Source organism: Camellia sinensis, unplaced genomic scaffold (assembly GCF_055761805.1).
Source record: "Camellia sinensis isolate YWXY unplaced genomic scaffold, ASM5576180v1 Unanchor1, whole genome shotgun sequence".
In the NCBI taxonomy this organism is placed as follows: domain Eukaryota; kingdom Viridiplantae; phylum Streptophyta; class Magnoliopsida; order Ericales; family Theaceae; genus Camellia; species Camellia sinensis.
The window spans coordinates 14,974,659-14,990,826 of record NW_028128987.1 but is presented as its reverse complement, the minus strand read 5'-3'; the positions used below and the strand labels follow the sequence as shown (position 1 = coordinate 14,990,826).

General features: G+C 42.1%; 1 protein-coding gene across 1 annotated transcript; it reads right to left on the bottom strand.

The window, feature by feature from the left end:
- Positions 1-1,108: 1,108 nt before the first annotated feature.
- Positions 1,109-1,948, bottom strand: LOC145814100 (uncharacterized). The gene has a single exon (XM_082910624.1). It carries the CDS (start codon positions 1,946-1,948, stop codon positions 1,109-1,111), a length of 840 nt encoding a protein of 279 aa, XP_082766750.1.
- Between the last annotated feature and the right edge of the window lie 14,220 nt (positions 1,949-16,168).

The following is a 16,168-nucleotide window of genomic DNA, read 5'->3' as shown; positions in this document are numbered from 1 at the left end:
GCGATGGCTTCAGAGTTCAGCTCGGGCTCAAAACTTTAACTGCGGAGAGTGGGCATGCCAACTTCCAATGGGATGACCGCCTCCATGCCATATGCCATGGCGAAAGGAGTTTCCCCGGTAGATCGCCTCGGGGTCATCCGGTATGCCCCTGATCGCCTTGGCCCATTTTCCTTTGGCTTTCTCAAGTCTTTTTTTCAACCCATTAAGAATGATCTTGTTTGATGCTTCGGCTTGGCTGTTAGACTGCGGGTAAGCCGGGGTGGAGTTGTAGAATTCAATTTTCAATTCCTTACAAAATCCTCTGAATAAGCGCCTGTCAAATTGGGTGCCATTATCATAAATTAGAATCTTGGGGATGCCAAACCGCGTTACCACATTCTACTAGACAAACCATTTGACGTCTTTCTCCTTGATAGTTGCAAAGGGCTCAGCTTCAACCCATTTCGTGAAGTAGTTTGTAGCCGCGATGAAGAACTTCCGGTTGCCTGGTGCCGTTGGGAGTGGTCCCACTATGTCAAGCCCCCACATCGCAAAAGGCCAAGGGCTTGTGAGGGGAAGAAGTTCTTTGGCCGGCTGGTGAATTTGGTGGGCGAACTTCTAGCACTTCTCATATTTGCGAACATATTTCTGAGCGTCCGCTTGCATGCACGGCCACCAATATCCTTGCGAGATAGCACGGTAGGCCAAAGATTTTCCCCCGATGTGACTGTCACATATGCCTTCATAGATCTCGTACAGGAAAGCTTCCACGCTGTTTGGGTGTACACACTTGAGGTAAGGACTGGTGAAAGACTTCTTGTATAAAATGCCAGATGGTGAGAGCCAAACCGCTCTGACTTCACCAGACTTTATGCGCTTCCTTTTTATCGGCCGGAAGGGTCCGCTCTTTTAGGAAGAGGATAATAGGGTTTATCTAAGAAGGGCCAAGCTCGGTGCAGAGTACTTCTGTCTGCTCGGGTTCCTCAATAATTAGCCTTGGAAGAAACTCAATCAGGAGAGGACTGGGAGATGTTCTGTCGACCATGGAAGCCAGACCGACTAACTCATCCACACAGCCATTTTCTTCCCGTCCAATTTGCTGGACCCTTATCGCCTCGAATTGCTTGATCTAGTCTTTTACCAGAGCTTGGTACTTTGCCATTCTGTCATCTTTAGCTTCGTAGACCCCAGACACTTGGTTGACAACAAGTTGGGAATCGCTATAAACCATCAGCTCGGATGTGCGCAACTGGAGCGCGCTCTTAAGTCTGGCCAGCAGCGCCTCGTACTCAGCCTCATTGTTTGACGCAGGGAATCTGAGTGTGACAGAGTGTTCAATGGTCAGACCGTTTAGGGAGATCAAAACTATGCCTAGCCTGACACCGTGACGATTCGAGGCTCCATCTACAAAAAGTTTCCATATTTCACCGACAAAGAGCTTCCAACACTCTGAGGGGTCCTGGGAGGCTTGAAGGTCGATGGGATCACGGTTGCTCGGCTGTTCGGTTTCTAGTTTGCTGCTGTTCGGTTCCATTTCATCCCCCCTTGGCGATGCAACGCCGGACCCAACAGGTTGATCTGCCATGCCCAAGTCCGGAGTCCTATCACCGGGCTGCAGTTCTATGCCGGCTGGAGGTTCTATGGCGGGGCGTGCAAGTTCCGCGTCGCCAACATCGTCGTGCTGTGCAATTTCTAGCGAGCCTGCATTCACCTCCTCGGCTACCGTGGCAAGATCCACCGGGCATACTAGATGAATTCCAGGTGAGAATTCAACAACGAAGTCGGCCAATGTCTGTTCTTTTATGGCAGTTCGGGGTTGGAACTTAACGTCGAATTGTCCTAATTCGATCGCCAACTTGAGGATTCGACCAGAGAAATCCGCCCGCTCGTACAAGGCTTTGAGTGGGAACTCGGTCAAAATGATGATTGTGTGAGCATGAAAATAGTGCGCCAATTTCCTGGAGGCCATCATCAATGCCAAGGCAAGTTATTCCAGTGGCAAGTATCTCGACTTTGCTGGTAGCAAGGTTTTGCTCACGTAGAAGATGGGGAAATGCCAGATTCCTTATGACCGGACAAGGACTGCACTAACTGCATGCTGAGAAACGGCCAGATAAAGGTAGAGTTCTTCGCCTGGCTTTAGTGTCACTAATATTGGAGCAGAAGACAGATATGCCTTTAGCTTGGCCAAAGCCTTGTCACATTCCTAGTCCCACAAAAACTTGGATTTCAGGGCTCGAAAGAAAGGGCAACAGCAATCTGATGACCGGCTTATGAATCGATTAAGCGCGACGGCCATTCCGGCCAGATGCTGTACGTCCTTCGCCGAGTTGGGCTGCGTTTATTCTTGTTTGGCTTTGATTTGTGTAGGGTTTGCCTCGATGCCTCGGTTTGTGACTAGGAAGCCTAGGAATTTCCCGGATCCCACGCCGAATGCACACTTGGACGCGTTCAGGCGTAGTTTGTGTTGTTTGAGAATGGCGAACATCTTGGCTAGGTCGGGCAAGTGGTCTGCCTCATGCCTGCTTTTGACCACCATGTTATCGATGTAACCTTCCATCGTCCGGCCTAGCAGAGGGGTGAACATTTTGGTCACCATCTTTTAGAAAGTTGCCCTGGCGTTCTTCAAACCAAAAGGCATGACTCGATAGCAGAAGAGTCCCCTTGGAGTGGTGAAAGAGGTTATCTCACGGTCGGGGCCATGAATGGCAATCTGATGAAAACCGCGATAGGCATCCAAGAAACTGAGCCTTTCATCTCCGGCCGATAAATCCACCAGCTGGTCTATTCTGGGCAGAGAAAAGTTGTCTTTAGGGCAAGCTCGGTTGACGGTCTTGTAGTTGATGCAAACTCGCCACTTCCCATTCTTCTTGGGTACTACGATCGTGTTTGAAATCCACTGAGGGTAGTGCACTTCCTGAACAGCCCGTGCTTCAAACAAGTTCCTTACATCCTTCGCGACTACCTCGGCATGATGAAGAGACGATCTCCTTGTTCTTTGAATGACAGGCTGTGCATCGGGGAAAACATTGAGTTGGTGGCAAATAAAACTTGGATCGATGCCAAGCATGTCGTAGGGTGACCATGCGAAGACTTCAATATTTGCCATCAAGAACTCTACCATCTCGGTCCTTTCTTGAGCGGTCAGGCTTGATCTGAGCAAAAAGAACTTGTTTGGACTTTCCGTGTTGATCCGTACTTCTACCAATTCTTCAACAGCTTTGTCCTCGGCCCTGGTGCCCACGTCATCAAGGACACTTTAGTCTTCCAGGCCTTTAATCATTTGCACGAAGCCTTTGGCAGCTCGGCTCCCATTCACTCCCACGAAGCATTGCATCGACATGACTTGATCGCCCCAAATTTCCTCAATTTCCTCCATAGCTGAGGGAAATCTCATAACCTGGTGGTGGGTCGACGCTACAGCCTGCATAGCGTGAAGCCAGCCCCTACCGAGGATCAGATTGTATGTAGACGGCACCTGCAATACCCAGAACTCCACCTGCTTGACCACAGATCCGGCTTTGACCGGTAAAATTATTTTTCCCAAAGGCCACTCCGGTTGCGAGTTGAAACCTACAAGTGGCGAAGTTGTCGGAGCCAAGTCTGTGTCTCGGAGTTTGAGTTGTTTGAATGCGTCGTAGTACATAATTTCAACCGAGCTTCCCTGGTCAATCAAGATGCACTTGACATCGAACTCTTTGACGCGGAGAGTGACCACTAGGGCGTCATTGTGTGGCGTTTGAATGCACTCTAGGTCCCTTGTGGAGAAACTAATCACGTCTTTTTCCTCGGTCTTCCCCCTTTTGATTGTGGGCTGGACTGACAAAACTTCCCTCATGTGTTCTGCCTTTTTGATCATTCCTCGGAGCTTGAATACACGTGCCGGCTCCACTATGTCGTGGATCACATTAACCACTCCTTGAGGGGACGCCTCTAAGTCCTCCGGTCTCTGCGGATCAGCCGGGGCGGGATGTGCGGCCTTAACACCCCCATAAATGTAAAGATCTAAGTGTCCGGCTGCGACTAACTCCTCAAAGTGTTGCTTCAGAGGCAAATAGTCCTCTGTCCGGTGTCCTCACTCCCGGTGAAATGTGCAGCGGTACTGCGGATTGAAGCCCTTTTGCGCGTCGCCTAACTTAGCAAGAAACCGGACGTAATCCTCGTCACGGATTTCACTAAGTCTACGATAGATTGGAATCTTAAAGATCGTGGTGATGCCCGTCCGAGCTTTCAACCTTCTGTTAGCATTAGCTACGTCATCGCGGGGGTATTCAGCTCGATCATTCCGACGACCCCTTCCACGATTTTGGTGATTTGACCCATGGTTAGATTCCTCAGCATGACCATTTGGACGGTTAGTCGCCTGTCCGACTGCGTGTACCTTGCCAGCCGACCTCTTGTCTGTTACCATCGGTGTTGTCTTCACGGTGAACGCCGCCGCATCATCCTCTACTCGGAAGTGCTCATTGATGTGCTGCATTAGTTGGCTCATGGAGGTCGGCTGGTTCATGGTAAGCGAGTCCCGCAGCCTATGTTCGACCGGGAGACCGCGCTTATATTGGGTGATTGCCAGGTTGATCGGGCAATCTAAAATCTCATTAAAGGTTTCCTAGTATCTAGAGTTGTATGCCTTGAGCGTGTCGCTCGACTCCATTTTGACACTGAGAAGGTGGTCCACCTCCTTTGGCGTTTTAGTGTTGGTCTTGAAACGAGTCACAAAGGCTTTCGTCAACTACTGCCACCTTTCAATGCTTCCCTCCGGCAGCCTTTTAAACCACTTCAAGCCCAGCTCGCCTAAACTCGACGGGAAGATAAAGCACAGAAAAGCGTCATTGCGCCTATGTCCGGCCATGACTTGTCGGAAGTGGCTTACATGCATGTATGGATCAGTCTTTCCGTCGTAGAGCGTAAACTTGGGCTAGTGAAAGCCTGCGGGGAGCGGTGTGGTTTCTATCTCAAGGGAGAAGGGGGTGGTGTTCAGCTTCGCTAAATCTGTGTCTAGAAGGAGAGGCACGGCTGGGCGGGGTGGTGGCATTATGACCTCTTCACTAGCGTGACCCCCGTAAGATAGCCGTTGAAGCGTCGACACCCTTTGAGTCTTTCGCCGGGCTCGATTGCCCGCAAGTCCTCTGAGCGAGCGGAGTAGGAATATCTCGACGTCGTCGCCGGACGTGAGGGTTGATAGGTACTATATTGTACGCTAGACTTCTTTACAGGCATGTCGGAATCTCCAACCCTGTAACTTCTGGTGATAGAAAGGGAGGGAGTGTGTCGCTAGCTCTGACTTCTTGAACGACGTAGTTGGGTGCGCTCACTGTGGTCTCCCACTCCAGCAAAACCCTTCCCGTTGACATGCCGTTTGAGAGCTTCCATCTCCGCCGCCATTCTCCGGATGACGACGTCTTGGTCCCTTAACTTGTGCTCCAAACGTCTAGCGTGCGATTCTCTTCGCCGCCGCTGTCCTTCTGGGCTCCGTGAGTGACCAAAACTTCTAGTGCGTTTATCACGCGCGTCTCTTGAATGTCCTCTTGGGGAAGTCTCCAGGTCCGTCATGTTTGGAACGACGGGGAGTCCGTCTCTCCGTATGGCTGACTCCGGGGTAACACCGTCGATGGCGGACAACTGTATATAGTCGTTGTTTGCCATGGAAGGCGATCAGATGAGCTTGAAAGACAAGGTTTTGTCTATCAAGACCTCAGGGGAAGTAAGTGAAAATTTTCATTTAAATAGCTTATTGGTTGATTTAGTAATTTTCTTTTCTTCCTGCTAAATTCAAAGGCGTAATATGGTCATTTTGGATAGCCACGTAACGTCGTTTATACTAAATTAATGGATTGCGAGAATCTTCATATTGTCAGCAAAAGTAGGGGAGGCTCTGTAATTATTGAAACCACGGGAGAGGTCTCTATATTTGCCAGAAATGTCAAGGGAGGTAAGTGTGATTTAACTAAATTTTAAACTCTATAAATTTCATTTTATTTTTGATAAAATTTATATTTTCAAAACAAACTCTACAAAATCTATCAAACAAGATTTCAATTGACACAAGAATTATGTAAAATAATAAAAAAAAATATTTACACTTTTTTTTTTTGTGTGAAATTTTAGGTTTTGCTTGGAAGAACTTTGGAATTGTAATTATATATCTTGGTTTGTATGTGGTGTTTGGTTGTAATTTTTAAAAATTAATTTTATACCCACTTTTGAAAACTCCTTTCCAGATGAGAAAATTTGGTTAACCCAGTCGTCCCCCCAGACGTTCGACTGGTTGACTGGAACAGTGTACGGTTTTTTTTTTTCGTTATTTTTAATTTTAAATAAAAAATATTTCCAAATTTTTTTTAAATTTTTTTATGAGCTTTGAATAGGATTTTGGATTGTGTGTTTGATTATGAGTTATAAGTTTTTTAATTAAATATCATATGTCACATCATTCATTTCAAACTCAATTTAAAATTCTTTTCAAAACTCATAACCAAACAAATTTTTCACACTCAAATCATAATTTCAAAATTCACAAACTCAAAATACAACTTCTATTCTTAAATCATATTTAGAAAGCTCTACCAAACACTACCTTATATTTTCTTATTAATTTTAAAATTGTGAAATGCCTGATATATAGGCTCAAAAAAGGATGACAATCAATATATGAGTGCAAGTGACGTATGTGTGTGAGTAAAAAAGTTGTAGAGAAAAATAACATATACATGAGGCTTGTTATTGTTTTATTGAAAAGTAGGAAATAATTGAATGATCAATTTCAAAATAAGGAATAAATAACAACTAACATAGAGAATTTATTTAATTAGTGTTGATTTATCATAAACACATTGGAATTAAGTTAAAAAGTATATTGAAAATAGGTAAAAGTCTTAAAAAGTATATTAAATTCAGTGAGAAGTGTAAATATAAATATTATTAGTGTCTCGTGTTAGTTAATTTTTTTTTTTCATTTTTCTTGTGCCTTAGGGGTACTTGTTAACAAGATCCAAATTTATTTTATTTTATTTTTTTGTTAAGGTGATAAAAGGCATTTTAAGAAGAAAAAAAAATCAAGATCAAAGTAATTTTTGGGAAAATTAATAGCTGGAAAAATTGAACTCCATGAATATTCAATAGTTAGGATTTTATGAAATATGAAATTATGAAGAAAAGGTTCCTTATATATATATATATATATTACAATATTTTTATGTTCAGAAATTGCGAAATTTCACACTTTCAAAATAATGGAATTCTATAGTTTTAAAAACCAAAACATTTCAGAATTTAATGAATTTTCACACTTTTGAAATGTAAAAAATAAAACAAAACAAAACAAAGCACTAAAATTCTGCAGTGGCAAAATTTATGAAATTGTGAAGGGTGTGTTTGGTAATGTTTACGTTTTCAGTTTATATTTACAAAATTTTTATAAACTGATTTTTGTTTATTTTTAGAAAAACATAAACTACAAACGCGTTTGGTAATTGACAAAATGTTTAAAAAATTTTAAAAATATAAAAAAATGTGAGAAATGGCTAGTGGTGGCAGAAGACGGTGGTGGAAAGTGGTGATAGTGGGTGGTGGCGGGTGGGTGGTGGTGGTGGTGGTGGCGGCGAGTGGTGATGACAAGTGGGTGGCGGATGGCAGGTGGTGGTGGGTGGTGGCCGGTGGGTGGTGGTGGCGGGTAGATGGCGGGTGGTGGTGATGGGTGGGTGGATGACGGTGGCGGGTGGTAGCAAGTGGGTGGCGGGTGGTGGGTGGCGGTGGCAGGTGGGTGGCAGATGGCTGGTGGTGGTGGGTGGTGGCGGGTGGGTGGCGGTGGGTGGGTAGGTGACGGTGGCAGGTGGTGGGTGGTAGCGAGTGGGTGGTGGACGGGTGGTGGCAAGTGGGTGGTGGGTGGTGATGGTAGGTGGGTGAGTGGGTGGGTGACGGTGGCGGGTGGTGGGCGGTAGCGAGTGGGGGTTGGTGGGGGTGACAGGTGGTAGGTGGCAGTGGCCGGTGGGTGGCAGATGGCGGGTGGGTGGGTGATGATAACGAGTGGTAAGTGGTAACGAGTGGGTGGTGGTGGTTGCAGGTGGTAGGTGGTAGCAGGTGGTGGGTGCAGGTGGGTGGCGGGTGGGTGGTGGGTGATGGTGGTGGTGGTGGTGGTGGTGGGTGGTAGATGGTGGTGGCGGGTGGGTGGCAGGTGAGTGGCTGGTGGTGGCGGGTGGGTGGTGAGTGGTGGTGGCAAGTAGGTGGCGGGTGGTGGTGGCGGTGGCGGGCGGTGGATGGTAGTGGCAGGTGGATGGTAGGTGGGTGGTGGGTGGTGGTAGTGGCGGCGAGGGGTGGATATTGGTGGCGAGTGAGCGGCAGGTGAGTGGTGGTGGCGGGTAGTGGCTGGTGGTGGCTGGTGGGTAGTGAGTGGTGGTGGTGGGGGTGGGTGGTGGTGGCAAAAGACGGTGGTAGAAAATGGTGGCGGGTGGTGGCTAGTATTAGGTGGTAAAAAAAAAAAAAACTCAAAACTCAAAACGGAAACACATTTTTTGTGTTTTCATTTTTTGGCTAAATTTATAAACTGAGATCACTAATTTATAAATCAAAAATTTTACCAAATAAGTTTTTATTTGAGTTTTTAAAATTTTTATAAATATAAATAGAAAACTGAAAACGTAAGTGTTACCAAACGGTACCGAAATGTTTACAGTTTTCAAACTTGGAAATCATATTCGTCGCGCGTTCTCCCCAATCCACCTCTTTTGGTTAAGTACATTTTCTTTTTCTTTTTCTTTTTTTTTTTGTGCTCAAACCTGATCACATTTTTCAAAAACTAAAATTTTTTGTTCAATTGATATTTTTCTCCATAAAATTTAGGAAAAGTGAGAAATTTCCCAAATTTTCAAACTAGAAATTTCACACTTAAATCGCAAAATTTTAATCCAAAACAATGAATTTCATTCTATAAATTGAAAAAAATTTCATCCCAAAACTAAAAAATTGGGACGAAATCGTAAAATTTCATTCAATTGATATTTTTGTATTAGTTTAAGCACACTGAAAAATTTCCCAAAATTCAGAAAATTTTAAGAAATTTCACCAAACTAGCTGTAGTCAAGGATGGTTCCTTAATTCCAAGGGTTTGGCCTTCTTATTTTTATTTTATCTTATTCCATACTCGCTGTATAACCCAGCTGTGGCCCAACCCATTAACCTTTGAGCCCAACAATGGACATGTGGGTAAGGTAACTTTAATATCAAACTACTGAAACAATTTAATGGCACAATATATAAATATATATATATAGAGGGGCACCATAACGAACTAGGGCTTCACAAAACGCACCATAATAAACAATTTAAGACTGTATTTTAATTATAAATTTGGATAGAAATTTGAAAAAGGGGTGAAATGAAAATTAGAAGTTGTTTTTTCATTTTTTTTAAACCAAATTAACTTTTAGATTTTTCAAAAAATTACTGAAAATCAAACTAAATAGATTTATATTTTTTTAAAACCATTTCTCATCTCCTTTAAAGAAAGGGAAAAATCCTATTTACCTCCCTGTGGTTTAGGCCAATTACACTTTACCCCTATCATTTGGAAATAACACTTCATAAATTATTTTGGACCCATTTCTTTGGATCACTACTTATCAATTTTGAAATCCTTAAAATTTCTTCCCCCCTCCAAATAATACCAAAATTATCCTTGTAAAAATATTCCATCCATTGAATGTACATCTCCCCACACCCCAAAAAAATTTCACTTCCAAAAGAACCCTAACAAAGCCCACAAAGAAGAAGAAGAAGATACAATGTGATTATTGTCTCTACTGCCTCATCCACCATTGTTACTGTTGGTATGCTCTCTCTCTCTCTCTATATATATATATATACACATATAATTTCTTAGTTTTTTCATAATAATTTCTTCTCTTGTAGAAAAAAAATTGTAATATTTGGTTTAGTTTTCTTAGTAAAATAGGTCCAAACCTATGAATAATGTTCGGTTACCTGTTTCTGAACAAATAATAAATGTTCGGTTACCGGTTCTCAAACAAATAAACAATGTTCGGGCTTGTGTTTCCAAATTTCGGTCATATGCCCGGGAGTTCAGTTCCGAAAAAATGACGAACATATTTTATTATTTTTGCCATTTTTTTAAGAAACTTACACTTATAAGGCCAATCTCTTCTGAGTTAAGAACAACATCAGAACCTCCTCAAAACTTTTATTGTTGTACTTCTCGTTTTATGGAGTTGTGGTTGCCAAACAAACTTCCACTCATTGTCATTGCCGGAAAAGTGTAGGTAATCGAATGGTTGCCACTATTACCACCATAATATTTCCGTCAAAAGGTTTTCAAGATTTTGAGGGTGCGTAGGTTTTGAAAGTGAGATTTGGGGAAGATGGATGGGTGGTGATAGAGGTAAGTGCTCTCATAAACCCTAATTCAAGATGTAGAAGGTGTGTGTAGGTTTAATTGTGAGATAGGGTATCAAAAAATTAATGATGTCCTTTGTAGTAATATTATTTGAGGTTATTATTGTAAAAAAAAAAAGAGCTAAAAATTGAAAGATCCAAAATAATTTATGAGGTACTAATAACAACACTCATCAATAATTTGTGTTGAAAAGTCACAATTGCCCCAAGCCCCATAACAGTACCGAGAGAAAAGGATTTGTTTAGAACCATATAGGTCAAGTGCTTTTCTTGCCCCCATTTTGCTTGATGAATAACTTGACATCTACATGAATTTCAAAAATAATAAATAAATAATAAATTTGTAATTAAATAAATTACTCAAAAGTTAACAATAATAATCATATTAAATACATATATGATCACTAAAATTTAAAAAAGAATAAAATAAAAAATAAATTATAGTAGCTCACCTTTCAAAAACTTACTAAAAAAGTTAACAATAATAATCATATTATATAAATATATGATCTCTAAAATTTAAAATAAATAAATTATTGTAGTTCACCTTTCAAAAAAAAAAAATGCAATTGAATAAACTACTCCAGAGTTAACAATAATAAATGCATGTATGATCACTAAAATTTAATATAACATAAAATAATAAACAAATAAATAAATTATAGTAGCTCACCTTTCAAAAATAAATAAATCAATTTGCAATTAACTAATTTACTCAAAAGTTAACAATAATAATTATATGCACATGTGATTTCTAAAATTTAAAATAAACTAAAATAATAAATAAATAAATAAATTCTAGTACATCACATGCAAATCTTCTTCTACGTCGGTTTCTCTTGGAAATCTTCTACTTGGAACTCTTTAACTCACTGGAGGATATTTATGCATTGTCATGCATAAGGGCATTTATGTCTTTTTGCATGACTAGTTTTGAAGGAAAACACTCATTCCAGGCAGATATTTGGGAGCTTCTATTTACACACACAACATACACTTTCTACACATTTCCCCTCACTACACTTTTTACACACCTCCTTCATTAAGTGTGTGTATAGAGGGGGTTTAATGTGTGTAAATAGAAGCTCCCCAAATATTTACTCCAATTGCACGTGTGCCTCAAATTTCGTGAAGTCGGACGGAATAGGTAAGAATTACATTTTAGTCCCAAATCACAATAAGGATAAGTGGCTATTTCCTAATGATAGGGGTAAAGTACAATTGGATTAAATTACAGAAGCGAAAAACTAAAAAAATAAAGAAAAGAGAAATAATGGCAGATATTTTTCTATCCGATTCTTTTCTTTTCTCATCAACCCCTCCCAATTAAAACAGGCCATAAATTAACCCAGTGACAAAATCCACTTATAGTTTTTACGATGGATTCATTCTCCATCTATGCTAAAAATAAAATAAAAAATAAAAAAAACAAAGCTTCCAAATGTACAACATTTGTCATTCTTACTAGCTTGAATATTACTTTTGAAGCAAAAGGAAATATGAGCAATCTTAAGATCTTAATAACAGCTCATTCTCACGTGAGCGAGAGAGAGAGAGAGAGAGAGAGGGCTTTGGTTCGTTGCCATTCAATTGGAAGATGAGATGTCGATGCCACCGAATGTACTAGGGGAGAGAGAGAGAGAGAGATTCATTATTATTATTATTTACCAATCTTTGAATAAGACATGTCATGCAACGCATAGTTATCCTAACACCCATCACTATTCACCCAAAAAAAAATCCTAACACCCATCAGGATTCCCCATTCCTTGATGCCACACTTTAGGTACTAACTACAATGACACTAAGATGTTTTTTTGTTATTTTCATCCCCTACATTAACCCTCTTTTCAATTCGCACGCAACATCATCTATGGTCTCTCTCTCTCTCTCTCTCTCTCTCTCTCTCTCTCTTACTTAATTAATTGGGTTAACTCAGTCCACCATCTGTCCAAGTGGTCGCAAGTATGAACCTCATTTGACCTATAGAATGAGTATATGCACAGCCATTGTGAGTTCATTTGCTTAACCGTTTAGTGTTGCTTGCCTTTCCACTCCTTGAAAAATTAAGCCTTGTTATTAGAATGTGCTGCTTCGAACTAGTCAAGATTAGCTTGTGGGTGCCCAGATATTGCTCATTATATGATGAGAAAAACACAAATAAACAAACAAATGCTAGTTCAGAGATTGATAATTTTTTTTTTTATCAACAAAATACTTTATTGATGTAGAAAACAAGTACAAAGTACAAAATGAACTACATCAATAAAGAAGAGAGAAGTGTAAAAGCATCACAATGAGCTAAATCATATCAATTATGTTGGCATCAAAAAGCCCATCCAATTATTTGCTAGCACCCCCAGAGTTGGTGAAAAACCAACAAAAGAAACAGACCAAACACCAAAACAAAACAGTCAACAGATAGACTCGGCCATTCCACCAAACTCTGCCACAGCAAAGCGCCAGAACAGTAGCAAACTCACCAACAGCCAATTGGGAGACACTAGAGAGCACCACAGTAGGCAGAGCACTTAGTTAACAGATCAGTCCAAAATGCAGAACTAAAACACAGCCTAGAATCAACCTCAAGCAGTAGCCATGATCAGTCCATGATGCTTACTTTAACTTGCTGTAGATTATTCACTATGTCATTAACTGAGTAACTAAAGTAAGGGTTACAAGCTCTGACCCACAATGCAATCCTGACCTTGATAAGATCACACAACCCTTCCAAATCCACTTGAGAGCCATTAAAGATACTATCATTCCTCTGCCTCCAAATGGACCAGAGAACTGCCAATGGGATGACCTTTCAGATAACCTTCTCCCATTTTTTTTACTCTATACCCCTCCCACCATTGCAATAGACCTGTCACTGACCCCGGCATAGCCCAAAAAACTCCTCACGAGTTGATAATATTGGACTAGATCCTCCAAACAAGAGGGAAACACATCAGCACATGATTTACAGTTTCCATTTCATTCCTGCAAAAAATACAGTTTACATTTGAGGCTTCACTTAGAACTCCAATTCTTTGGAGATAAGAAGTTGTCTTGATTCTCTCTCTCCATGCTAACTACCTAAAAAATTGCATCTTTGGTAGAGCCACATTCTTCCAAATGAAATCCTCTAAATTTGCATTAACTTCAGATTGTGGTTCACTTCCCTTGTAGGCAGAAACGACTGTAAACCTACCAGACTTGTCTACATTCCAACTTAATGTATTTAACAGTCCTTCCTTGAGAACCGATGTATTTTGTATCATCATCTTCAACCTCTCAATTCTTCAATTTCCCATTGAAACAGGGTTCTTCTGAAGACCAATCCCCACTCTTCATTTCACCTCTTCTTCTATTGATCATTGCCACTGATTCACCTTTATCAAGAGCTACAGAGAATAGTCTAGGAAATACATCTTTTAAGCACCCATTGCTAACCCAATTAACAAGCCAGAATTTTGTTTTCCTCTCATCACCAATACTAAGTGTGGGGACATAATTTTTGACTAGCAACACGTGGCTGAGGTGGCACCAAAGTGTCAGCCGAGGTGCCACGTGTCCTGGTCTAGACACCGAGGTTATCTCCGAAGATACCGGAGTTCTGGATAAGCGGATAACGGACAAGAGTCCTAGAATGGGAAAAGACTTCAGTTTGGGTAAAGATAAGACTCTTAGAGAGTTTATCCCAATCCTATTGGGAGTCCAAGATTAGCAGTAATCCAAAGTCCATTGAAGCTAGGCTTCTATTGGAATTAGGTTTGTGATGATTATAAAAGAGAGGCACCCCTATGGGTCTAACGTATGCATTTTATATTCTAAATAGTGAGTTAAACACTTTTGCTATCTTTGAGAGATAACTGACTTGATCGTCGGAGTGCCCCCGGGTAGACGAACCACCGCCATAATCTTTTCTTTCTGTTACAGGTCATTCATGCATCATCTATTCTGCCAGTACTCACCAATTAAATACTAATTTGGCAGTTTGGTCAGAGATCTACTCACACACTAAGTTTTATGTTAAGCTTGAAAAAATCCACCACCTTAGGGCAAGATCCAACAACTCCCAATATATCTCTCCAAACCATAGACAACCTTGTACTTGCAACAGGTAATGGCCACCAAACCCCATCACCCTCTGGGCATTTGCTACAAATCATTTTTTTCTAAAGAGTGTCATTTTCACACCTAAATCTCCACCACCACTTCAAAAGAAGACAATCATTCATGAGTCTCACCTTTCTAATGCGTAACCTCCCTTTACTTTTGCTTTGAGTGATTTCCCCCCATTTGACCAAATGGATTTTCCTTTTCAGCTCATCACCCCCCAAAGGAATCAGACTGAATTTTATCAATTTCCTTTGCAACTGTAGACACCCCATTTTTGACCGACCTTAAGACTCAGACGTCACTGATTGAACGCTCGGTGATATTGCATATTGCGCTCGTTCAAAAGTTTCAGAGTCCCGGCTACAAGCCTTGCTTCTGGATTTCCGGATTCTTTTGTGCCTTGCCTCGGTTTGCGAACCAGGCTTTGTTTTCTCTATTTTCTCTTTCCAAAGGGAGGGAGAGGTCTCGTAGATCATCTCTCAGTGGCCGTAGGCTACGTTTTGCGGTCGTAGGCCATTTTTCCCTTTTGGAGCCCGATTTCCGATTTTTCGGAGCCGACGGCCGTGTGCCTCGGTTCGGGACCGCCTAACCATCTCCGTTTGCTCCGGTTTTTGGTACACACCTTATTTCCTCCCTTTTGAGGAACACTGTGGCCCGAGAGACCAACTTCGTTGTCAAACGCCACCTCCGGTGCTTAACAGCCCATTTTTGGGGCCCTGGGCCGCGCGTTTCGGTCCCCCGAACCTCCTCTCACGATTTAGACGCGTTGGGTGGGTTGTTTTTGGACCTCCTCTCACGATTTTAGCGTGGTTTGAGTGTCCCATTCCTTACGCGGTTTCAGCGTGTTTGAAATTTATCCCAGGTTGCGTTGTAGACGCGCTGGGCGGGTTGTTGGACCTTCTCTCACGATTTCAGCGTGGTTTGAGTGTCCCGTTCCTCACACGATTTTAGCGTGTTTGGATCTTATCTCAGGTTGCGTTGTGCGCGCACTTGAGCGGTTATTTTTGGACCTCCTCTCACGATTTCAGCGTGGTTTGAGTGTCCCATTCCTTACGCGGTTTCAGCGTGTTTGGATTTATCCCAGGTTGCGTTGTAGACGCGCTGGGCGGGTTGTTGGACCTCCTCTCACGATTTCAGCGTAGTTTGAGTGTCCCGTTCCTCACACGATTTCAGCGTGTTTGGATCTTATCTCAGGTTGCGTTGTGCGCGCACTTGAGCGGTTGTTTTCAGACCTCTTCTCACGATTTCAGCGTGGTTTGAGTGTCCCCTTCCTCACACGATTTCAGCGTGTTTGGAATTTATCTCAGGTTGCGTTGTGCGCGCACCTGGGCGGTTGTTGTTTGGACCTCCTCTCACGATTTCAGCGTGGTTTGAGTGTCCCGTTCCTTACGCGATTTCAGCGTGTTTGGAATTTATCTTAGGTTGCGTTGTGTACGCACCTGGGCGGTTGTTTTCAGGCCTCCTCACACGATTTCAGCGTGTTTGGAATTTATCTCAGGTTGCGTTGTGTACACACCTGGGCGGTTGTTTTCAGGCCTCCTCACACGATTTCAGCGTGTTTGGATTTTATCTCTAGTTACGTTGTGTGCGCACTTGAGTAATTGTTTTCGGACCTCTTCTCACGTTTTCAGCATGGTTAGAGTGTTCCGTTCCTCACACGATTTCAGCGTGTTTG

Coding starts and splice junctions, on each gene's coding strand:
- LOC145814100 (XM_082910624.1), bottom strand. CDS start 1,948: ATGGCCTCCAGGAAATTGGCGCACTATTTTCATGCTCACACAATCATC.